The 25,953-nt window shown below is 49.6% G+C and overlaps 2 protein-coding genes across 2 annotated transcripts in view; both read right to left on the reverse strand.

Moving 5' to 3' along the window:
- Window positions 1-16,342, reverse strand: part of LOC138358994 (fap1 adhesin-like) — a 199,653-nt gene extending 183,311 nt beyond the window's left edge. The window contains exons 1-18 of the mRNA XM_069317485.1: window positions 16,307-16,342; window positions 11,815-12,036; window positions 9,905-10,061; window positions 9,569-9,778; window positions 9,328-9,453; window positions 8,556-8,699; window positions 8,280-8,405; window positions 6,867-7,010; window positions 6,215-6,340; window positions 5,293-5,544; window positions 4,285-4,452; window positions 3,487-3,780; window positions 3,193-3,318; window positions 2,689-2,814; window positions 2,185-2,310; window positions 1,681-1,806; window positions 419-586; window positions 125-250 (exon numbers count right to left, since the gene is read on the reverse strand). Coding sequence (XP_069173586.1) covers window positions 125-250; window positions 419-586; window positions 1,681-1,806; window positions 2,185-2,310; window positions 2,689-2,814; window positions 3,193-3,318; window positions 3,487-3,780; window positions 4,285-4,452; window positions 5,293-5,544; window positions 6,215-6,340; window positions 6,867-7,010; window positions 8,280-8,405; window positions 8,556-8,699; window positions 9,328-9,453; window positions 9,569-9,778; window positions 9,905-10,061; window positions 11,815-12,036; window positions 16,307-16,342 — 2,803 coding nt within the window. The remainder of the gene's footprint in view (window positions 1-124; window positions 251-418; window positions 587-1,680; window positions 1,807-2,184; window positions 2,311-2,688; window positions 2,815-3,192; window positions 3,319-3,486; window positions 3,781-4,284; window positions 4,453-5,292; window positions 5,545-6,214; window positions 6,341-6,866; window positions 7,011-8,279; window positions 8,406-8,555; window positions 8,700-9,327; window positions 9,454-9,568; window positions 9,779-9,904; window positions 10,062-11,814; window positions 12,037-16,306) is intronic.
- Window positions 16,343-17,127: 785 nt separating this feature from the next.
- The window catches only part of LOC138358996 (uncharacterized), a 53,208-nt gene continuing 44,382 nt past the window's right edge, over window positions 17,128-25,953 (reverse strand). Inside the window, exons 17-22 of the mRNA XM_069317486.1 lie at window positions 25,378-25,503; window positions 23,696-23,989; window positions 19,351-19,434; window positions 17,793-17,918; window positions 17,432-17,679; window positions 17,128-17,175 (exon numbers count right to left, since the gene is read on the reverse strand). Coding sequence (XP_069173587.1) covers window positions 17,128-17,175; window positions 17,432-17,679; window positions 17,793-17,918; window positions 19,351-19,434; window positions 23,696-23,989; window positions 25,378-25,503 — 926 coding nt within the window. The remainder of the gene's footprint in view (window positions 17,176-17,431; window positions 17,680-17,792; window positions 17,919-19,350; window positions 19,435-23,695; window positions 23,990-25,377; window positions 25,504-25,953) is intronic.

The raw sequence follows: 25,953 nt of genomic DNA on the forward strand, positions 1-25,953 counted from the left end.
TTTACCTCGCTGATGGACAGCAACACATCTGCAGCAGCCACATGTGCCTCACTGATGGACTGCAACACACCTGCAGCAGCCACATAAACCGCCACATGTGACTCAGTGATGGACTGCAACACACCTGCAACAAACACAAGTTCCTTACTGATGAACTGCAACACACCTGCAACAGCAACTTGTAATTCACTGATGGACTGCAACACACCTGCAGCAGCCACATGGGCCTCACTGATGAACTGCAACTTACCTGCAGCAGCCACATTTACCTCACTGATGGTCTGCCACATATCTGTAGCAGCCACATGTGTCTCGCTGATGGACTGCAACACATCTGCAGCAGCCACATGTGCCTCTCTGATGGACTGCAACACACCTGCAGCAGCCACATGTGCACCACTGATGAAATGCAACACACCTGCAGCAGCCACCTGTGCCTCACTGATGGACTGCAACACACCTGCAGCAGCCACATGTGCCTCACTGATGAACTGCAACACACCTGCAACAGCCACATGTGCTTCACTGATAAACTGCAACACAACTGCACCAGCCACATTTACCTCACTGATGGACTGCAACACACCTGCAACAACCATATGTGCCTCACTGATGGACTGCAACACACCTTCAGCAGCCACAGGTGCCTCACTGATGGACTGCAACACACCTGCAGCAGCCAACCTGTGCCTCACAGATTAACTGCAACACACCTGCAGCAGCTACATGTGCTTCACTGATATACTGCAACACACCTGCAGTAGCCACATTTACCTCACTGATGGACTGCAACACACCTGCAACCGCCACATATTCCACACTGATGGACTACAAAACACCTGCAACAGCCACATGTGCCTAACTGATGAACTGCAACACACCTGCAGCAGCCAACCTGTGCCTCACAGATTAACTGCAACACACCTGCAGCAGCTACATGTGCTTCACTGATATACTGCAACACACCTGCAACAGCCACATATGCCTCACTGAAGGACTGCAAAACACCTGCAACAGCCACATGTGCCTCACTGATGGACTGCAACACACCTGCAACAGCCACATGTGCCTCACTGATGGACTGCAACACACCTGCAACAGCCACATGTGCCCCACTGACTAATTGCAACAAACCTGCAGCAGCCACCTGTGCCTCACTGATGAACTGCACCACACCTGCAACGGCCACATGTGCCTCAGTGATGGAATGCAACACACCTGCAACAAACACAAGTGCCTCACTGATGAACTGCAACACACCTGCAACAGCTACATGTAATTCACTGATGGACTGCAACACACCTGCAGCAGCCACATGAGCCTCACTGATGGACTGCAACACACCTGCAACAGACACATGTGCTTCACTGATGAACTGCAACACACGTGCAGCAGCCACATTTACCTCACTGATGGTCTGCAACATATATGCAGCAGCCACATGTGTCTCACTGATGGACTGCAACACATCTGCAGCAGCCACATGTGCCTCTCTGATGGACTGCAACACACCTGCAGCAGCCACCTGTGCCTCACTGATGGACTGAAACACACCTGCAACAGACACATGTGCCTCACTGATGAACTGCAACAAACTTGCAACAGCCACATGTGCCTCACTGATGAACTGCAACACACCTGCAACATCCACATGTGCCTCACTGATGAACTGCATCACACCTGCAACAGCCACATGTTCCTCACTGATGGACTGCAACACACCTGCAACAGCTACATGTGCACCAATGATGAACTGCAACACACCTGCAGCAGCCACCTGTGCCTCACTGATGGACTGCACCACACCTGCAACAGCGACATATGCCTCACTGATGAACTGCAACAAACCTGCAACAGACACTTGTGCCTCACTGATGGACTGCAACACACTTGCAACAGCCGCATGTGCCTCACTGATGAACTGCAACACATCTGCAGCAGCCACATGTGCCTCACTGATGGACTGCAACACACCTTCAGCAGCCACATTTACCTCACTGATGGACTGCAACACATCTGCAGCAGCCACATGTGCCTCTCTGATGGACTGCAACACACCTGCAACAGCCACATATGCCTCACTGATGGACTGCAACACACCTGCAACAGCCACATTTGCCTCACTGATGAACTGCAACACACCTGCAGCAGCCATCTGTGCCTCACTGATGGACTGCATCACACCTGCAACAGCCACATGTCCCTCACTGATGGACTGCAACACACCTGCAACAGCCACACGTGCTTCAGTGATGAACTGCAACACACCTGCAGCAGCCACCTGTGCCTCACTGATGGATTGCATCACACCTGCAACAGACACTTGTGCCTCATTGATGTACTGCAACACACTTGCAACAGCCACATGTGCCTCACTGATGGACTGCAACACACCTTCAGCAGCCACATGTGCCTCACTGATGGACTGCAACACATCTGCAGCAGCCACATGTGCCTCACTGATGGACTGCAACACACCTGCAGCAGCTACATGTGCTTCACTGATGAACTGCAACACACCTGCAGTAGCCACATTTACCTCACTGATGGACTGCAACACACCTACAACCGCCACATATTCGACACTGATGGACTGCAACACACCTGCAACAGCCACATGTGCCTCACTGATGGACTGCAACACACCTGCAACATCCACATGTGCCTCACTGATGAACTGCATCACACCTGCAACAGCCACATGTTCCTCACTGATGGACTGCAACACACCTGCAACAGCTACATGTGCACCAATGATGAACTGCAACACACCTGCAGCAGCCACCTGTGCCTCACTGATGGACTGCACCACACCTGCAACAGCGACATATGCCTCACTGATGAACTGCAACAAACCTGCAACAGACACTTGTGCCTCACTGATGGACTGCAACACACTTGCAACAGCCGCATGTGCCTCACTGATGAACTGCAACACATCTGCAGCAGCCACATGTGCCTCACTGATGGACTGCAACACACCTTCAGCAGCCACATTTACCTCACTGATGGACTGCAACACATCTGCAGCAGCCACATGTGCCTCTCTGATGGACTGCAACACACCTGCAACAGCCACATATGCCTCACTGATGGACTGCAACACACCTGCAACAGCCACATTTGCCTCACTGATGAACTGCAACACACCTGCAGCAGCCATCTGTGCCTCACTGATGGACTGCATCACACCTGCAACAGCCACATGTCCCTCACTGATGGACTGCAACACACCTGCAACAGCCACACGTGCTTCAGTGATGAACTGCAACACACCTGCAGCAGCCACCTGTGCCTCACTGATGGATTGCATCACACCTGCAACAGACACTTGTGCCTCATTGATGTACTGCAACACACTTGCAACAGCCACATGTGCCTCACTGATGGACTGCAACACACCTTCAGCAGCCACATGTGCCTCACTGATGGACTGCAACACACCTGCAGCAGCTACATGTGCTTCACTGATGAACTGCAACACACCTGCAGTAGCCACATTTACCTCACTGATGGACTGCAACACACCTACAACCGCCACATATTCGACACTGATGGACTGCAACACACCTGCAACAGCCACATGTGCCTCACTGATGAATTGCAACACACCTGCAGCAGCCACCTGTGCCTCACTGATGAACTGCATCACACATGTAACAGCCACATCTGCTTCACTGATGAACTGCAACACACTTGCAACATCCACTTGTGCCTCACCGAAGAATTGCAACACACCTGCAACAGCCACACGTGCCTCACTGATGGATTGCAACATACCTGCAGCAGCCACATGTGTTTAACTGATGAACTGCAATACACCTGCAACAGCCACATTTACCTCACTGATGGTCTGCAACATATCTGCAGCAGCCACATGTGCCTCACTGATGGACTGCAACACACCTGCAGCAGCCACCTGTGCCTCACTGATGAACTCCAACACACCTGTAACAGCCACATGTTCCTCACTGATGGACTGCAACACACCTGCAGCAGCCACATGTGCTTCACTGATGAACTGCAACACTCCTGCAGCAGCCACATGTGCCTCACTGATGAACTCCAACACACCTGCTACAGCCACATGTTCCTCACTGATGGACTGCAAAACACCTGCAAAAGCCACATGTACCTCACTAATGGACTGCAACACACCTGCAGCAGCGACATGTGCCTCACTGACGGACTGCAGCACACCTGGAACAGCCACATGTGCTTCACGGATGAACTGCAACACACCTGCATCACCTACATTTACCTCACTGATGGTCTGAAACACACCTGCAACAGCCACATTTACCTCACTGATGTTCTGCAACATATCTGCAGCAGCCACTTGTGTCTCACTGATGGGCTGCAACCTATCTGCAACAGCCTCATGTGCCTCTCTGATGGACTGCAACACACCTGCAGCAGCCACCTGTGCCTCACTGATGGACTGCAAAACACCTGCAACAGCCACATGTGCCTCACTGATGGACTGCAACACACCTACAACAGCCACATGCGCCTCACTGATGGACTGCAACACACCTGCAACAGCGACATGTGCCTCACTGATGAACTGCAACACACATGCAACATACACTTGTGTCTCACTGATGGACTGCAACACACTTGCAACAGCCGCATGTGCCTCACTGATGGACTGCAACACATCTGCAGCAGCCACATGTACCTCACTGACGGACTGCAACACACCTGCAACAGCCACATGTGCCTCACTGATGGACTGCAACACACCTGCAGCAGCTACATTTACCTCACTGATGGTCTGAAACACACCTGCAACAGCCACATTTACCTCACTGATGGTCTGCAACATATCTGCAGCAGCCACATGTGCCTCACTGATGTACTGCAACACACCTACAACAGCAACATGCGCCTTACTGATGGACTGCAACACACCTGCAACAGCGTCATGTGCCTCACTGATGGACTGCAAAACACCTGAAACAGACACATGTGCCTCACTGATGGACTGCAACACACCTGCAACATCCACATGTGCCTCACTGATGAACTGCATCACACCTGCAACAGCCACATGTTCCTCACTGATGGACTGCAACACACCTGCAACAGCCACATGTGCACCACTGATGAACTGCAACACACCTGCAGCAGCCACCTGTGCCTCACTGATGGACTGCACCACACCTGCAACAGCCACATGTGCCTCACTGATGGACTGCAACACACCTACAACAGTCACATGTGCCTCACTGATGAACTGCAACTCACCTACAACAGCCACATGTGCCTCACTGATGGACTGCAACACACTTGCAGCAGCCACCTGTGCCTCACTGATGGACTGCACCACACCTACAACAGCAACATGTGCTTTACTGATGGATAGCAACACATCTGCAGCAGCCACATGTGCCTCACTGATGGACTGCAACACACCTGCAACAGCCACATGTGCCTCACTGATGGACTGCAACACATCTACAACAGCCACATGTGCCTCACTTATGAACTGCAATTCACCTACAACAGCCACGTGTGCCTCACTGATGGACTGCAACACACCTGCAACAGCCACATGTGCCTCAATGATGGACTGCAACACACCTGCAGCAGCCACATGTGCCTCACTGATGGACTGCAACACATCTGCAGCAGCCACATGTGCCTCACTGATGAACTGCAACACACCTGCAGCAGCCACCTCTGCCTCACAGATTAACTGCAACACACCTGCAACAGCCACATATGCCACAGTGATGGACTGCAACACACCTGCAACAAACACAAGTGCCTCACTGATGAACTGCAACACACCTGCTACAGCCACATGTGCCTCACTGATGAACTGCAACACACCTGCAACAGCCACATGTACCTCACTGATGGACTGCAACACCTGCAGCTGCTACATGTGCCTCACTGATGGACTGCATTACACCTGCAACAGCCACATGTACCTCACTGATGGATTGCAACACATCTGCAGCAGCCATATGTGTCTCTCTGATGGACTGCAACACACCTGCAACAGCCACATATGCCTCACTGATGGACTGCAACACACCTGCAACAGCCACATGTGCCTCACTGATGAACTGCAACACACCTGCAGCAGCCACGTGTGCCTCACTGATGGACTGCAACACACCTGCAAGAGCCACATGTGCCTCACTGATGGACTGCAACACACCTACAACAGCCACATGTGCCTCACTGATGAACTGCAACTCACCTACAACAGCCACGTGTGCCTCACTGATGGACTGCAACACACCTGCAACAGCAACATGTGCTTTACTGATGGATGGCAACACATCTGCAGCAGCCACATGTGCCTCACTGATGGACTGCAACACACCTGCAACAGCCACTTGTACCTCACTGATGGACTGCAACACCTGCAGCAGCCACATGTGCCTCACTGATGGACTGCATTACACCTGCAACAGCCACATGTACCTCACTGATGGACTGCAACACATCTGCAGCAGCCACATGTGTCTCTCTGATGGACTGCAACACACCTGCAACAGCCACATATGCCTCACTGATGGACTGCAACACACCTGCAACAGCCACATGTGCCTCACTGATGAACTGCAACACACCTGCAGCAGCCACCTGTGCCTCTCTGATGGACTGCAACACACCTGCAACAGCCGCATGTGCCCTACTGATGAATTGCAACAAACCTGCAGCAGCCACATGTGCCTCACTGATGAACTGCAACACACCTGCAACAGCCACATGTGCTTCACTGATGAACTGCAACACACCTGCACCAGCCACATTTATCTCACTGATGGACTGCAACACACTTGCAACAGCCACATGTGCCTCACTGATGGACTGCACCACACCTGCAACAGCCACATGTGCCTCACTGATGGACTGCAACACACCTACAACAGCCACATGTGCCTCACTGATGAACTGCAACTCAACTACAACAGCTACGTGTTCCTCACTGATGGACTGCAACACACCTGCAACAGCCACGTGTGCCTTACTGATGGACTGCAACACACCTGCAACAGCCACATGTGCTTTATTGATGGATGGCAACACATCTGCAGCAGCCACATATGCCTCACTGTTGGACTGCAACACACCTTCAACAGCCACATGTGCCTCACTGATGGACTGCAACACATCTGCAGCAGTCACATGTGCCTCACTGATGAACTGCAACACACCTGCAGCAGCCACCTGTGCCTCACAGATTAACTGCAACACACCTGCAACAGCCACATGTGCCTCAGTGATGGACTGTAACACACCTGCAACAAACAATAGTGCCTCACTGATGAACTCCAACACACTTGCTACAGCCACATGTGTCTCACTGATGGACTGCAACACACCTGCAACAGCCACTTGTACCTCACTGATGGACTGCAACACCTGCAGCAGCCATATGTGCCTCACTGATGGACTGCATTACACCTGCAACAGCCACATGTACCTCACTGATGGACTGCAACACATCTGCAGCAGCCACATGTGTCTCTCTGATGGACTGCAACACACCTGCAACAGCCACATATGCCTCACTGATGGACTGCAACTTACCTGCAACAGCCACATGTGCCTCAAAGCTGGAGAAATTGCTGACCTAGAGAGCGTGCAGAGATCCTTTACTGCTAGAATCCACTCAGTAAAACATCTAAATTACTGGGACCGACTAAAGAGCCTAAATCTGTACTCCCTTGAGCGCAGGCGGGAGAGATACATAATAATTTACACGTGGAAAATAATTGAGGGGCTGGTCCCAAACCTGCACACAGAAATAACACCACATGAGACCAGAAGACATGGCAGGATGTGCAGAATACCCCCGTTGAAAAGCAGAGGTGCAACAGGTACTCTGAGAGAGAACTCTATCAACATCAGAGGCCCGAGACTGTTCAACACGCTTCCACTACACATAAGGGGCATAACTGGCAAACCCCTCACAGTGTTCAAGAGAGAACTGGATAAGCACCTCCAAAGAATACCTGATCAACCAGGCTGTGACTCATACGTCAGGCTGCGAGCAGCCGCGTCTAACAGCCTGGTTGATCAGTCCAGCAACCGGGAGGCCTGGTCGACGACCGGGCCGCGGGGACACTAAGCCCCGGAAGCGCCTCAAGGTAGCCTCAAGGTAGCCTCACTGATGAACTGCAACACACCTGCAGCAGCCACCTGTGCCTCTCTGATGGACTGCAACACACCTGCAACAGCCACATGTGCCTCATTGATGGACTGCAACACACCTGCAACAGCCGCATGTGCCCCACTGATGAATTGCAACAAACCTGCAGCAGCCACCTGTGCCTCACTGATGAACTGCAACACACCTGCAACAGCCGCATGTGCCCTACTGATGAATTGCAACAAACCTGCAGCAGCCACCTGTGCCTCACTGATGAACTGCAACACACCTGCAACAGCCACATGTGCTTCACTGATGAACTGCAACACACCTGCACCAGCCACATTTATCTCACTGATGGACTGCAACACACTTGCAACAGCCACATGTGCCTCACTGATGGACTGCACCACACCTGCAACAGCCACATGTGCCTCACTGATGGACTGCAACACACCTACAACAGCCACATGTGCCTCACTGATGAACTGCAACTCAACTACAACAGCTACGTGTTCCTCACTGATGGACTGCAACACACCTGCAACAGCCACGTGTGCCTTACTGATGGACTGCAACACACCTGCAACAGCCACATGTGCTTTATTGATGGATGGCAACACATCTGCAGCAGCCACATATGCCTCACTGTTGGACTGCAACACACCTTTAACAGCCACATGTGCCTCACTGATGGACTGCAACACATCTGCAGCAGTCACATGTGCCTCACTGATGAACTGCAACACACCTGCAGCAGCCACCTGTGCCTCACAGATTAACTGCAACACACCTGCAACACCCACATGTGCCTCAGTGATGGACTGCAACACACCTGCAACAAACAATAGTGCCTCACTGATGAACTCCAACACACTTGCTACAGCCACATGTGTCTCACTGATGGACTGCAACACACCTGCAACAGCCACTTGTACCTCACTGATGGACTGCAACACCTGCAGCAGCCATATGTGCCTCACTGATGGACTGCATTACACCTGCAACAGCCACATGTACCTCACTGATGGACTGCAACACATCTGCAGCAGCCACATGTGTCTCTCTGATGGACTGCAACACACCTGCAACAGCCACATATGCCTCACTGATGGACTGCAACACACCTGCAACAGCCACATGTGCCTCACTGATGAACTGCAACACACCTGCAGCAGCCACCTGTGCCTCTCTGATGGACTGCAACACACCTGCAACAGCCACATGTGCCTCATTGATGGACTGCAACACACCTGCAACAGCCGCATGTGCCCCACTGATGAATTGCAACAAACCTGCAGCAGCCACCTGTGCCTCACTGATGAACTGCAACACACCTGCAACAGCCACATGTGCTTCACTGATGAACTGCAACACACCTGCAGCAGCCACCTGTGCCTCACAGATTAACTGCAACAGCCACATGTGCCTCAATGATGGACTGCAACACACCTGCAACAAACACAAGTGCCTCACTGATGGACTGCAACACACCTACAACAGCCACATGTGCCTCACTGACGAACTGCAACTCAACTACAACAGCCACGTGTTCCTCACTGATGGACTGCAACACACCAGCAACAGCCACATGTGCTTTACTGATGGATGGCAACACATCTGCAGCAGCCACATGTGCCTCACTGATGGACTGCAACACACCTGCAACAGCCACATGTGCCTCACTGATGGACTGCAACACACCTGAAGCAGCCACCTGTGCCTCACAGATTAACTGCAACACACCTGCAACAGCCACATGTGCCTCAGTGACGGACTGCAACACACCTGCAACAAACAATAGTGCCTCACTGATGAACTCCAACACACTTGCTACAGCCACATGTGTCTCACTGATGGACTGCAACACACCTGCAACAGCCACATGTGCCTCACTGATAAACTGCAACTCACCTACAACAGCCACGTGTGCCTCACTGATGGACTGCAACACGCTGCAACAGCCACATATGCTTTACTGATGGATGGCAACACATCTGCAGCAGCCACATGTGCCTCACTGATGGACTGCAACACACCTGCAACAGCCACATGTGCCTCACTGATGGACTGCAACACACCTGCAGCAGCCACATGTGCCTCACTGATGGACTGCAACACATCTGCAGCAGCCACATTGTTGAAATCCACAAGTCAGTAGGAATTATTAGCTAGAGGAGCATTACTACAACACTTAACGAATGATGATTGGAAGTACATGTAAATAGACAGACTATAGATCACATATCTAAGAAAGGTCAATGGATTAAGACCGAAGCTGTTTAGCCAAATTAATAATTCCTGGAAAGAGGAATTATTCTTCGTCACGCTTCTAGGATCAAGGTTACCGCTCTAGGGATAAGGTTAATCGTATTATACCTTCCTCGAGAGGCGTGGTGAAACGTTTGAGGCCATGGTTGGCAGGAGTCAGTCTGATTGTGGGAGTTGAACTTTCAAGTCCTCTGGATCCCCGTTTGCGGCAGCAACGAAGTGTAGCAGACAGCTATGCGAGAACCTGATGTGATCTTAGTGACCAAGTTAAGTCTGCAGTATGTGAGTATTGAATGTAAAACTAACCGGGTGTGGAGCGTTGTAGTAATCATTCCGTATTAGGGACTTAGGGGGAAGTTACGAGTGTGGGTGGTGATCGCGGAGGTTAAGTGGTCTATGGGTATTGGAAGTGTATTGACCTAATAGAGTATGTTAATATATAATTATTTGTCAGAGTCTATTCTTTGTAATTAAATGACAAAACACGACGACCTTTAAATACCTTCCATATGTTCATTCATTGTGTTCCAGTACAAACCTAGTGGTACGTCTCAAGGGTCTGGTGTGTGTAGGAGTACACGGTGGTAGGACCGGTTGTTGAGGCAAGGTGTTATGTGTTGTGTAATCGCTGTGTTCGGAATGAACCGGGGTTCAGCGTCACGACAACATGTGCCTCACTGATGAACTGCAACACACCTGCAGCAGCCACCTGTGCCTCACAGATTAACTGCAACACACCTGCAACAGCCACATGTGCCTCAGTGATGGACTATAACACACCTGCAACAAACACAAGTGCCTCACTGATGAACTGCAACACACCTGCTACAGCCACATGTGCCTCACTGATGGACTGCAACACACCTGCAACAGCCACATGTACCTCACTGATGGACTGCAACACCTGCACCAGCCACATGTGCCTCACTGATGGACTGCATTACACCTGCAACAGCCACATGTACCTCACTGATGGACTGCAACACATCTGCAGCAGCCACATGTGTCGATCTGTTGTACTGCAACACACCTGCAACAGCCACATATGCCTCACTGATGGACTGCAACACACCTGCAACAGCCACATGTGCCTCACTGATGAACTGCAGAACACCTGCAGCAGCCACCTGTGCAACACTGATGGACTGCAACACACCTGCAACAGCCACATGTGCCTCATTGATGGACTGCAACACACCTGCAACAGCCGCATGTGCCTCACTGATGAATTGCAACAAACCTGCAGCAGCCACCTGTGCCTCACTGATGAACTGCAACACACCTGCAACAGCCACATGTGCTTCACTGATGAACTGAATCACACCTGCTCCAGCCACATTTACCTCACTGATGGACTGCAACACACTTGCAACAGCCACATGTGCCTCACTGATGGACTGCAACACACCTGCACCAGCCACATTTACCTCACTGATGGACTGCAAGACACCTACAACAGCCACATGTGCCTCACTGATGAACTGCAACTCAACTACAACAGCCACGGGCGCCTCACTGATGGACTGCAATACACCTGCAACAGCCACATGTGCTTTACTGATGGATGGCAACACATCTGCAGCAGCCACATGTGCCTCACTGATGGACTGCAACACACCTGCAGCAGCCACATGTGCCTCACTGATGGACTGCAACACATCTGCAGCAGCCACTTTGTTGTAATCCACACGTTAGTAGGAATTGTTAGCTAGAGGAGCATTACTACAACACTTAACGAATGATGATTGGAAGTACATGTAAATAGACAGACTATGGATCACATATCTAAGAAAGGTCAATGGATTAAGACCGAAGCTGTTTAGCCAAATTAATAATTCCTGGAAAGAGGAATTATTCTTCGTCAGGCTTCTAGGATCAAGGTTACCGCTCTAGGGATAAGGTTAATCGGATTATATCTTCCTCGAGAGGCGTGGTGAAATGTTTGAGGCCATGGTTGGCTGGAGTCAGTCTGATTGTGGGAGTTGAACTGGCAAGTCCTCTGGATCCCCGTTTGCTGCAGCAACGAAGTGTACCAGACAGCTATGCGAGAACCTGATGTGATCTTAGTGACCAAGTTAAGTCTGCAGTATGTGAGTATTGAATGTAAGACTAACCGGGTGTGGAGCGTTGTAGTAATCATTCCGTATTAGGGACTTAGGGGGAAGTTACGAGTGTGGGTGGTGATCGCGGAGGTCAAGTGGTCTATGGGTATTGGAAGTGTATTGACCTAATAGAGTATGTTAATATATTATTATTTGTCAGAGTCTATTCTTTGTAATTAAATGACAAAACACGACGGCCTTTAAATACCTTCCATATGTTCATTCATTGTGTTCCAGTACAAACCTAGTGGTACGCCTCAAGGGTCTAGTGTGTGTAGGAGTACACGGTGGTAGTAACGGTTGCTGAGGCAAGGTGTTATGTGTTGTGTAATCGCTGTGTTCGGAATGAACCGGGGTTCAGCTTCACGACATATTTGGTGGCAGCGCAAACAGGTTTTGGAGCACTTTGAGAGATGAAGGAAGTGTGGTTCTGGTTTAGTTGGTGAGGGAATGTTCGGGAAATGGTAGACGTCGGGTTGTGGTGAGAATGGTGGTTACTAGACGGAGGAAAGAAGGGTCAGGTGAGAACAGGTCAGAGGAGTTAGTTAATTAAAGGGACTAGGCCATTGCGGGTCACATGTGGGGGTGGGGTTTATTTCTTTCTTTCCAGATTCCCGCAACGAGAGACGGCTAAGAGGCATGTCTGGACCACTGAAGCATCGGGAGCCAAAACAAGTGCAGTGTTCGTAGTGCGGATTATACAGTGTTCGTAGTGCGGATTATACAGAGTGGCGAGGTAAACTAGCGCGGGTGAATGTGAGCCAGCGTGGGCCATGTGCGGCCATGTGCGGGCCAAGCGATGGGTGGGCCAAGCAAGCCTCACCTTGGAGCTTGTTTTATATCGTCGGTATGGTGGTAATAGTGATAAAACGTTGCTAAGGACAAATCAAGCGTGAAAACTACATAATATGACGTAAATTAACTTTCACGTAAAGTGTAAACCTAATATTTTAAAGATATTTAAATATTACGTAAAGATTCTAGCGATTTCAGGCGTTACATCGATACAGAAAATAGACGCAGTGAATTATGGACGCCTTGGCATAGCGAGTGACGCGTAATTTACCGTCTGGGGTTCGACGTCTAATTTACCGTGAGAAGGTCCATGGAGATTTTTTGTGGGTACAGGTAGCTTTATGGAGATGTTACCGTGGGGCAAGGGGAGCGTGTCCCGTTGGTGGGGGTGTGTGGCGCCGGGAGTAGTGCATGGTTGTGTATTGGCATTAGTACGCTGGGTTTTGTAGTGTAATGCACATGTAGTGGCTTATTAAACGCCAGCGTAATGCATAGTATTTACTGTAGTGAAATGTGCATGTTTTGACTGTTGATATCATTGATGTAGTATAGTGCATGACATTGTTGGCATTGTAGCGCCAAGGTGTAGCATGTGTAGCATAACTGGTTGTTGTAACACCGGGTGTATTGTAGATATTAGCGTTGAAGTATGTTAACGCAGGTGGTAGAGTGTGGCGGGTGGCCACTACACAAGAAATTATGCCTGACGAGTGTTGGTCAGGTAATTAACGGATTACGAGAGAAAAGGGAGTGTGTGTGACGTCTGGTTACTTATTGGTGGTGTTATTGGTGGTGACGTCTCGTGGTGTTTTGATGCGCTCTGGCGCAAGGCATATGCCTGTGGTGGTAATGGTGTTGGGGGACGCCGTGTGTGTTGTGTTGATGGCGTTGGGGACGCCGTGTGTTGTGTTGAGGGCGTTGGGGACGCCGGGTGTGTTGGGGACGCCGTGTGTTGTGTTGAGGGTGTTGGGGACGCCGTGTGTTGTGTTGAGGGCGTTGGGGACGCCGAGTGTGTGTGGTGTTGAGGGCGTTGGGGACGCCGTGTGTTGTGTTGAGGGCGTTGGGGACGCCGTGTGTTGTGTTGAGGGCGTTGGGGAGGCCGGGTGTTGTGTTGAGGGCGTTGGGGACGCCGGGTGTTGTGTTGAGGGCGTTGGGGACGCCGTGTGTTGTGTTGAGGGCGTTGGGGACGCCGTGTGTGGTGTTGAGGGCGTTGGGGACGCCGTGCGTGGTGTTGATGGTATTGGAGACGCCGAGGGTTGATAGCGTTGGGGACGCCATTGGGTGGTGTAGTGTAGTGGCGTTTGGACGCCTGGTATGGAGTGTGGTGTTGTGGAGTATATGGTGGCGCAGAGGCGCCAGGTAGTGGTCGGTAAGGTGAGTATTGGCGTAGCAAGGTCGGTGCGTTAGGACGCAGGAAGTGGTTGTGGGAATGTGTGGCGTTATATTAATTAAGGTCATCAGTGGTTGGGATGACCAGAGGTGATGGTGTGTCGGAGTGGGTAAGTCTTATGGATAAGATGAAATGTGGATAATTGCCGAGTTGGTGGCTGCAGTAGGCGAGCCAAGTCAATATATCTAGCAAGACTCATAAAAGACTAATAAAAATTCAATATTTTCATTAAAATTTTCATAATTAAGTCGGAGTGGGTAAGTCTTATGGATAAGATTATAAGGTAGAATTTCAAATTTCAGGTGTTGGTGGTTGCAGTGGGCGAGCCAAGTAGATATACTAATGTCTCATTAATTAAGTTGTTACAGGAATCTCGCTTGAGGCGAGCCAGTGGCAGTATGATGCTTTAGTGACATTAGTTGTGAAATTATTTTAATGAGGAATTTATTGTGATAATGTATGTACATGTATATACTGTATATTACCTCATCGGCACCATTACTGAGTGTTAGGCTTGAGAAGGTCCCCCGGGATCATGTCACAGAGCTTCAGGTAGAGTAGAAGGGAAGCTATGAGGCTACACTCAGTTATTCTAGAGAAAAAAAGCGGGAGGAAGTGAAGCCAACGTGACGTTATAGGCGAAATTCGCCCCCTGACATCAAAGCAGGGATCAGGGCCAGCTTCAATGGTTTTGCAGCTGCGCTCAGGCTATATACGGGGAGAGAGTAAGGAGCCGAGGAGGTTATGTAATAATGGGATCGAGCCAGGGGTCTCCGAGGGAATATTTTGCAGGTACAGCGGTCGGGAAGGTGTGAATACAGGTGGATACACTCTGGGCGGATGGGCCTAGACCAGAGAGCTGTGAGGGATCTACAGCGTTCTGGGATTGGTGCCCTGGAACGAGACGTCAGCACAGACCCAAGGGAACATGACCCTGGGGTAGGAATCTCCGTTGCTCTGGAGGCCAGGATCACGTTAGCTCAGAGCAACGATGGGACATGACAACATTCACCAGGCTGGACAGCCTGGGTTTTGTCTGGGTCATCGAGGATCTATGACCTAGCAACCATGGGACACGAAGACAAGAGAGGTGATGCTGCCAATTGTGGAGGAGGCCAGTGAAACATTGTGTGATCATTGTAAGCCTTATGTCAACAGTACAGGGCAAGATGTTAAATTATAATCAACTTATTACCAAGGATGAAGAACCTTAGATATATATGTGTTGTGTATATATTAATGACTAGTGTCATTTCTGTTTAAGTGCCAGCATTCTGGTCAATGTAATTTTATATTTATGGTTGTATGTAATTATATGTCAGCAGTTTAAGTATATGTGCACTGTTGGAGATGGCAAAACTTATTACAGACAATTTAACCTGTGATATGATGTGAATAAAATGTATATGTTGGAGAAGTGTTGTGAGTCATGTCGGGGAAAATTTAAATTTATTTCATCGTGTGTATAATGAACTTATTGGATGTTTTCTTAGTTGTACACATATGGTGGGTGCATCCTCCAGGTCCTTGCACTAATGGAACCATTGCAATGATGCATATGGGGACATATGCGTGTTTAAGGAGGGGAGTGGTGTTTGTAATCCTCTAGGTATAAGGTTAATCGGATTATACCTTCCTCGAGAGGCGTGGTGAAATATTTGAGGCCATGGTTGGCTGGAGTCAGTCTGATTGTGGGAGTTGAACTGGCATATCCTCTGGATCCCCGTTTGCGGCAGCAACGAAGTGTAGCAGACAGCTATGCGAGAACCTGATGTGATCTTAGTGACCAAGTTAAGTCTGCAGTATGTGAGTATTGAATGTAAGACTAACCGGGTGTGGAGCGTTGTAGTAATCATTCCGTATTAGGGACTTAGGGGGAAGTTACGAGTGTGGGTGGTGATCGCGGAGGTCAAGTGGTCTATGGGTATTGGAAGTGTATTGACCTAATAGAGTATGTTAATATATTATTATTTGTCAGAGTCTATTCTTTGTAATTAAATGACAAAACACGACGACGTTTAAATACCTTCCATATGTTCATTCATTGTGTTCCAGTACAAACCTAGTGGTACGCCTCAAGGGTCTGGTGTGTGTAGGAGTACACGGTGGTAGTAACGGTTGTTGAGGCAAGGTGTTATGTGTTGTGTAATCGCTGTGTTCGGAATGAACCGGGGTTCAGCGTCACGACAACATGTGCCTCACTGATGAACTGCAACACACCTGCAGCAGCCACCTGTGCCTCACAGATTAACTGCAACACACCTGCAACAGCCACATGTGCCTCAATGATGGACTGCAACACACCTGCAACAAACACAAGTGCCTCACTGATGAACTGCAACACACCTGCTACAGCCACATGTGCCTCACTGATGGACTGCAACAGCCACATGTACCTCACTGATGGACTGCAACACCTGCACCAGCCACATGTGCCTCACTGATGTACTGCATTACACCTGCAACAGCCACATGTACCTCACTGATGGACTGCAACACACCTGCAACAGCCGCATGTGCCCTACTGATGAATTGCAACAAACCTGCAGCAGCCACCTGTGCCTCACTGATGAACTGCAACACACCTGCAACAGCCACATGTTCTTCTCTGATGAACTGCAACACACCTGCACCAGCCACATTTACCTCACTGATGGACTGCAACACACTTGCAACAGCCACATGTGCCTCACTGATGGACTGCACCACACTTGCAACAGCCACATGTGCCTCACTGATGGACTGCAACACACCTACAACAGCCACATGTGCCTCACTGATGAACTGCAACTCAACTACAACAGCCACGGGTGCCTCACTGATGGACTGCAACACACCTGCAACAGCCACATGTGCTTTACTGATGGATGGCAACACATCTGCAGCAGTCACATGTGCCTCACTGATGAACTGCAACACACCTGCAGCAGCCACCTGTGCCTCACAGATTAACTGCAACACACCCGCAACAGCCACATGTGCCTCAGTGATGGACTGCAACACACCTGCAACAAACAATAGTGCCTCACTGATGAACTCCAACACACTTGCTACAGCCACATATGTCTCACTGATGGACTGCAACACACCTGTGCCTCACTGATGAACTGCAACTCACCTACAACAGCCACGTGTGTCTCACTGATGGACTGCAACACACCTGCAACAGCCACATATGCTTTACTAATGGATGGCAACACATCTGCAGCAGCCACATGTGCCTCACTGATGGACTGCAACACACCTGCAACAGCCACATGTGCCTCACTGATGGACTGCAACACACCTGCAGCAGCCACATGTGCCTCACTGATGGACTGCAACACATCTGCAGCAGCCACTTTGTTGTAATCCACACGTTAGTAGGAATTATTAGCTAGAGGAGCATTACTACAACACTTAACGAATGATGATTGGAAGTACATGTAAATAGACAGACTATGGATCACATATCTAAGAAAGATCAATGGATTAAGACCGAAGCTGTTTAGCCAAATTAATAATTCCTGGAAAGAGGAATTATTCTTCGTCAGGCTTCTAGGATCAAGGTTACCGCTCTAGGGATAAGGTTAATCGGATTATACCTTCCTCGAGAGGCGTGGTGAAATGTTTGAGGCCATGGTTGGCTGGAGTCAGTCTGATTGTGGGAGTTGAACTGGCAAGTCCTCTGGATCCCCGTTTGCTGCAGCAACGAAGCGTACCAGACAGCTATGCGAGAACCTGATGTGATCTTAGTGACCAAGTTAAGTCTGCAGTATGTGAGTATTGAATGTAAGACTAACCGGGTGTGGAGCGTTGTAGTAATCATTCCGTATTAGGGACTTAGGGGGAAGTTACGAGTGTGGGTGGTGATCGCGGAGGTCAAGTGGTCTATGGGTATTGGAAGTGTATTGACCTAATAGAGTATGTAAATATATTATTATTTGTCAGAGTCTATTCTTTGTAATTAAATGACAAAACACGACGACGTTTAAATACCTTCCATATGTTCATTCATTGTGTTCCAGTACAAACCTAGTGGTACGTCTCAAGGGTCTGGTGTGTGTACGAGTACACGGTGGTAGTAACGGTTGTTGAGGCAAGGTGTTATGTGTTGTGTAATCGCTGTGTTCGGAATGAACCGGGGTTCAGCGTCACGACAACATGTGCCTCACTGATGAACTGCAACACACCTGCAACAGCCACATGTGCCTCAGTGATGGACTGCAACACACACCTGCAACAAACACAAGTGCCTCACTGATGAACTGCAACACACCTGCTACAGCCACATGTGCCTCACTGATGAACTGCAACACACCTGCAACAGCCACATGTACCTCACTGATGGACTGCAACACCTGCAGCAGCCACATGTGCCTCAGTGATGGACTGCATTACACCTGCAACAGCCACATGTACCTCACTGATGGACTGCAACACATCTGCAGCAGCCACATGTGTCGCTCTGATGGACTGCAACACACCTGCAACAGCCACATATGCCTCACTGATGGACTGCAACACACCTGCAACAGCCACATGTGCCTCACTGATGAACTGCAGAACACCTGCAGCAGCCACCTGTGCAACACTGATGGACTGCAACACACCTGCAACAGCCACATGTGCCTCATTGATGGACTGCAACACACCTGCAACAGCCGCATGTGCCCCACTGATGAATTACAACAAACCTGCAGCAGCCATCTGTGCCTCACTGATGAACTGCAACACACCTGCAACAGCCACATGTGCTTCACTGATGAACTGAATCACACCTGCACCAGCCACATTTACCTCACTGATGGACTGCAACACACTTGCAACAGCCACATGTGCCTCACTGATGGACTGCAACACACCTGCAACAGCCACATGTGCCTCACTGATGGACTGCAACACATCTGCAGCAGCCACATGTGCCTCACTGATGAACTGCAACACACCTGCAGCAGCCACCTGTGCCTCACAGATTAACTGCAACACACCTGCAACAGCCACATGTGCCTCAATGATGGACTGCAACACACATGCAACAAACACAAGTGCCTCACTGATGAACAGCAACACACCTGCTACAGCCACATGTGCCTCACTGATGGACTGCAACACACCTGCAACAGCCACATGTACCTCACTGATGGACTGCAACACCTGCACCAGCCACATGTGCCTCACTGATGTACTGCATTACACCTGCAACAGCCACATGCACCTCACTGATGGACTGCAACACATCTGCAGCAGCCACATGTGTCTCTCTGATGGACTGCAACACACCTGCAACAGCCATATATGCCTCACTGATGGACTGCAACACACCTGCAACAGCCACATGTGCCTCACTGATGAACTGCAACACACCTGCAGCAGCCACCTGTGCCTCTCTGATGGACTGCAACACACCTGCAACAGCCACATGTGCCTCATTGATGAACTGCAACACACCTGCAACAGCCGCATGTGCCCTACTGTTGAGGGCGTTGGGGACGCCGTGTGTTGTGTTGAGGGCGTTGGGGAGGCCGGGTGTTGTGTTGAGGGCGTTGGGGACGCCGGGTGTTGTGTTGAGGGCGTTGGGGACGCCGTGTGTTGTGTTGAGGGCGTTGGGGACGCCGTGTGTGGTGTTGAGGGCGTTGGGGACGCCGTGCGTGGTGTTGATGGTATTGGAGACGCCGAGGGTTGATAGCGTTGGGGACGCCATTGGGTGGTGTAGTGTAGTGGCGTTTGGACGCCTGGTATGGAGTGTGGTGTTGTGGAGTATATGGTGGCGCAGAGGCGCCAGGTAGTGGTCGGTAAGGTGAGTATTGGCGTAGCAAGGTCGGTGCGTTAGGACGCAGGAAGTGGTTGTGGGAATGTGTGGCGTTATATTAATTAAGGTCATCAGTGGTTGGGATGACCAGAGGTGATGGTGTGTCGGAGTGGGTAAGTCTTATGGATAAGATGAAATGTGGATAATTGCCGAGTTGGTGGCTGCAGTAGGCGAGCCAAGTCAATATATCTAGCAAGACTCATAAAAGACTAATAAAAATTCAATATTTTCATTAAAATTTTCATAATTAAGTCGGAGTGGGTAAGTCTTATGGATAAGATTATAAGGTAGAATTTCAAATTTCAGGTGTTGGTGGTTGCAGTGGGCGAGCCAAGTAGATATACTAATGTCTCATTAATTAAGTTGTTACAGGAATCTCGCTTGAGGCGAGCCAGTGGCAGTATGATGCTTTAGTGACATTAGTTGTGAAATTATTTTAATGAGGTATTTATTGTGATAATGTATGTACATGTATATACTGTATATTACCTCATCGGCACCATTACTGAGTGTTAGGCTTGAGAAGGTCCCCCGGGATCATGTCACAGAGCTTCAGGTAGAGTAGAAGGGAAGCTATGAGGCTACACTCAGTTATTCTAGAGAAAAAAAGCGGGAGGAAGTGAAGCCAACGTGACGTTATAGGCGAAATTCGCCCCCTGACATCAAAGCAGGGATCAGGGCCAGCTTCAATGATTTTGCAGCTGCGCTCAGGCTATATACGGGGAGAGAGTAAGGAGCCGAGGAGGTTATGTAATAATGGGATCGAGCCAGGGGTCTCCGAGGGAATATTTTGCAGGTACAGCGGTCGGGAAGGTGTGAATACAGGTGGATACACTCTGGGCGGATGGGCCTAGACCAGAGAGCTGTGAGGGATCTACAGCGTTCTGGGATTGGTGCCCTGGAACGAGACGTCAGCACAGACCCAAGGGAACATGACCCTGGGGTAGGAATCTCCGTTGCTCTGGAGGCCAGGATCACGTTAGCTCAGAGCAACGATGGGACATGACAACATTCACCAGGCTGGACAGCCTGGGTTTTGTCTGGGTCATCGAGGATCTATGACCTAGCAACCATGGGACACGAAGACAAGAGAGGTGATGCTGCCAATTGTGGAGGAGGCCAGTGAAACATTGTGTGATCATTGTAAGCCTTATGTCAACAGTACAGGGCAAGATGTTAAATTATAATCAACTTATTACCAAGGATGAAGAACCTTAGATATATATGTGTTGTGTATATATTAATGACTAGTGTCATTTCTGTTTAAGTGCCAGCATTCTGGTCAATGTAATTTTATATTTATGGTTGTATGTAATTATATGTCAGCAGTTTAAGTATATGTGCACTGTTGGAGATGGCAAAACTTATTACAGACAATTTAACCTGTGATATGATGTGAATAAAATGTATATGTTGGAGAAGTGTTGTGAGTCATGTCGGGGAAAATTTAAATTTATTTCATCGTGTGTATAATGAACTTATTGGATGTTTTCTTAGTTGTACACATATGGTGGGTGCATCCTCCAGGTCCTTCCACTAATGGAACCATTGCAATGATGCATATGGGGACATATGCGTGTTTAAGGAGGGGAGTGGTGTTTGTAATCCTCTAGGTATAAGGTTAATCGGATTATACCTTCCTCGAGAGGCGTGGTGAAATGTTTGAGGCCATGGTTGGCTGGAGTCAGTCTGACTGTGGGAGTTGAACTGGCATATCCTCTGGATCCCCGTTTGCGGCAGCAACGAAGTGTAGCAGACAGCTATGCGAGAACCTGATGTGATCTTAGTGACCAAGTTAAGTCTGCAGTATGTGAGTATTGAATGTAAGACTAACCGGGTGTGGAACGTTGTAGTAATCATTCCGTATTAGGGACTTAGGGGGAAGTTACGAGTGTGGGTGGTGATCGCGGAGGTCAAGTGGTCTATGGGTATTGGAAGTGTATTGACCTAATAGAGTATGTTAATATATTATTATTTGTCAGAGTCTATTCTTTGTAATTAAATGACAAAACACGACGACGTTTAAATACCTTCCATATGTTCATTCATTGTGTTCCAGTACAAACCTAGTGGTACGCCTTAAGGGTCTGGTGTGTGTAGGAGTACACGGTGGTAGTAACGGTTGTTGAGGCAAGGTGTTATGTGTTGTGTAATCGCTGTGTTCGGAATGAACCGGGGTTCAGCGTCACGACAACATGTGCCTCACTGATGAACTGCAACACACCTGCAGCAGCCACCTGTGCCTCACAGATTAACTGCAACACACCTGCAACAGCCACATGTGCCTCAATGATGGACTGCAACACACCTGCAACAAACACAAGTGCCTCACTGATGAACTGCAACACACCTGCTACAGCCACATGTGCCTCACTGATGGACTGCAACACACCTGCAACAGCCACATGTACCTCACTGATGGACTGCAACACCTGCACCAGCCACATGTGCCTCACTGATGTACTGCATTACACCTGCAACAGCCACATGTACCTCACTGATGGACTGCAACACATCTGCAGCAGCCACATGTGTCTCTCTGATGGACTGCAACACACCTGCAACAGCCACATATGCCTCACTGATGGACTGCAACACACCTGCAACAGCCACATGTGCCTCACTGATGAACTGCAACACACCTGCAGCAGCCACCTGTGCCTCTCTGATGGACTGCAACACACCTGCAACAGCCACATGTGCCTCATTGATGGACTGCAACACACCTGCAACAGCCGCATGTGCCCTACTGATTAATTGCAACAAACCTGCAGCAGCCACCTGTGCCTCACTGATGAACTGCAACACACCTGCAACAGCCACATGTTCTTCTCTGATGAACTGCAACACACCTGCACCAGCCACATTTACCTCAGTGATGGACTGCAACACACTTGCAACAGCCACATGTGCCTCACTGATGGACTGCACCACACCTGCAACAGCCACATGTGCCTCACTGATGGACTGCAACACACATACAACAGCCACATGTGCCTCACTGATGAACTGCAACTCAACTACAACAGCCACGGGTGCCTCACTGATGGACTGCAACACACCTGCAACAGCCACATGTGCTTTACTGATGGATGGCAACACATCTGCAGCAGTCACATGTGCCTCACTGATGAACTGCAACACACCTGCAGCAGCCACCTGTGCCTCACAGATTAACTACAACACACCTGCAACAGCCACATGTGCCTCAGTGATGGACTGCAACACACCTGCAACAAACAATAGTGCCTCACTGATGAACTCCAACACACTTGCTACAGCCACATGTGTCTCACTGATGGACTGCAACACACCTGCAACAGCCACATGTGCCTCACTGATGGACTGCAACACATCTACAACACCCACATGTGCCTCACTGATGAACTGCAACTCACCTACAACAGCCACGTGTGCTTCACTGATGGACTGCAACACACCTGCAACAGCCACATATGCTTTACTGATGGATGGCAACACATCTGCAGCAGCCACATATGCCTCACTGATGGACTGCAACACACCTGCAACAGCCACATGTGCCTCACTGATGGACTGCAACACACCTGCAGCAGCCACATGTGCCTCACTGATGGACTGCAACACATCTGCAGCAGCCACTTTGTTGTAATCCACACGTTAGTAGGAATTATTAACTAGAGGAGCATTACTACAACACTTAACGAATGATGATTGGAAGTACATGTAAATAGACAGACTATGGATCACATATCTAAGAAAGGTCAATGGATTAAGACCGAAGCTGTTTAGCCAAATTAATAATTCCTGGAAAGAGGATTTATTCTTCGTCAGGCTTCTAGGATCAAGGTTACCGCTCTAGGGATAAGGTTAATCGGATTATACCTTCCTCGAGAGGCGTGGTGAAATGTTTGAGGCCATGGTTGGCTGGAGTCAGTCTGATTGTGGGAGTTGAACTGGCAAGTCCTCTGGATCCCCGTTTGCTGCAGCAACGAAGCGTACCAGACAGCTATGCGAGAACCTGATGTGATCTTAGTGACCAAGTTAAGTCTGCAGTATGTGAGTATTGAATGTAAGACTAACCGGGTGTGGAGCGTTGTAGTAATCATTCCGTATTAGGGACTTAGGGGGAAGTTACGAGTGTGGGTGGTGATCGCGGAGGTCAAGTGGTCTATGGGTATTGGAAGTGTATTGACCTAATAGAGTATGTTAATATATTATTATTTGTCAGAGTCTATTCTTTGTAATTAAATGACAAAACACGACGACGTTTAAATACCTTCCATATGTTCATTCATTGTGTTCCAGTACAAACCTAGTGGTACGCCTCAAGGGTCTGGTGTGTGTAGGAGTACACGGTGGTAGTAACGGTTGTTGAGGCAAGGTGTTATGTGTTGTGTAATCGCTGTGTTCAGAATGAACCGGGGTTCAGCGTCACGACAACATGTGCCTCACTGATGAACTGCAACACACCTGCAGCAGCCACCTGTGCCTCACAGATTAACTGCAACACACCTGCAACAGCCACATGTGCCTCAGTGATGGACTGCAACACACCTGCAACAAACACAAGTGCCTCACTGATGAACTGCAACACACCTGCTACAGCCACATGTGCCTCACTGATGGACTGCAACACACCTGCAACAGCCACATGTACCTCACTGATGGACTGCAACACCTGCAGCAGCCACATGTGCCTCACTGATGGACTGCATTACACCTGCAACAGCCACATGTACCTCACTGATGGACTGCAACACATCTGCAGCAGCCACATGTGTCGCTCTGATGGACTGCAACACACCTGCAACAGCCACATATGCCTCACTGATGGACTGCAACACACCTGCAACAGCCACATGTGCCTCACTGATGATCTGCAGAACACCTGCAGCAGCCACCTGTGCAACACTGATGGACTGCAACACACCTGCAACAGCCACATGTGCCTCATTGATGGACAGCAACACACCTGCAACAGCCGCATGTGCCCCACTGATGAATTGCAACAAACCTGCAGCAGCCATCTGTGCCTCACTGATGAACTGCAACACACCTGCAACAGCCACATGTGCTTCACTGATGAACTGAATCACACCTGCACCAGCCACATTTACCTCACTGATGGACTGCAACACACTTGCAACAGCCACATGTGCCTCACTGATGGACTGCAACACACCTGCAACAGCCACATGTGCCTCACTGATGGACTGCAACACATCTGCAGCAGCCACATGTGCCTCACTGATGAACTGCAACACACCTGCAGCAGCCACCTGTGCCTCACAGATTAACTGCAACACACCTGCAACAGCCACATGTGCCTCAATGATGGACTGCAACACACCTGCAACAAACACAAGTGCCTCACTGATGAACTGCAACACACCTGCAACAGCCACATGTACCTCACTGATGGACTGCAACACCTGCACCAGCCACATGTGCCTCACTGATGTACTGCATTACACCTGCAACAGCCACATGTACCTCACTGATGGAC

The sequence above is a fragment of the Procambarus clarkii genome, chromosome 88 (assembly GCF_040958095.1).
Source record: "Procambarus clarkii isolate CNS0578487 chromosome 88, FALCON_Pclarkii_2.0, whole genome shotgun sequence".
In the NCBI taxonomy this organism is placed as follows: domain Eukaryota; kingdom Metazoa; phylum Arthropoda; class Malacostraca; order Decapoda; family Cambaridae; genus Procambarus; species Procambarus clarkii.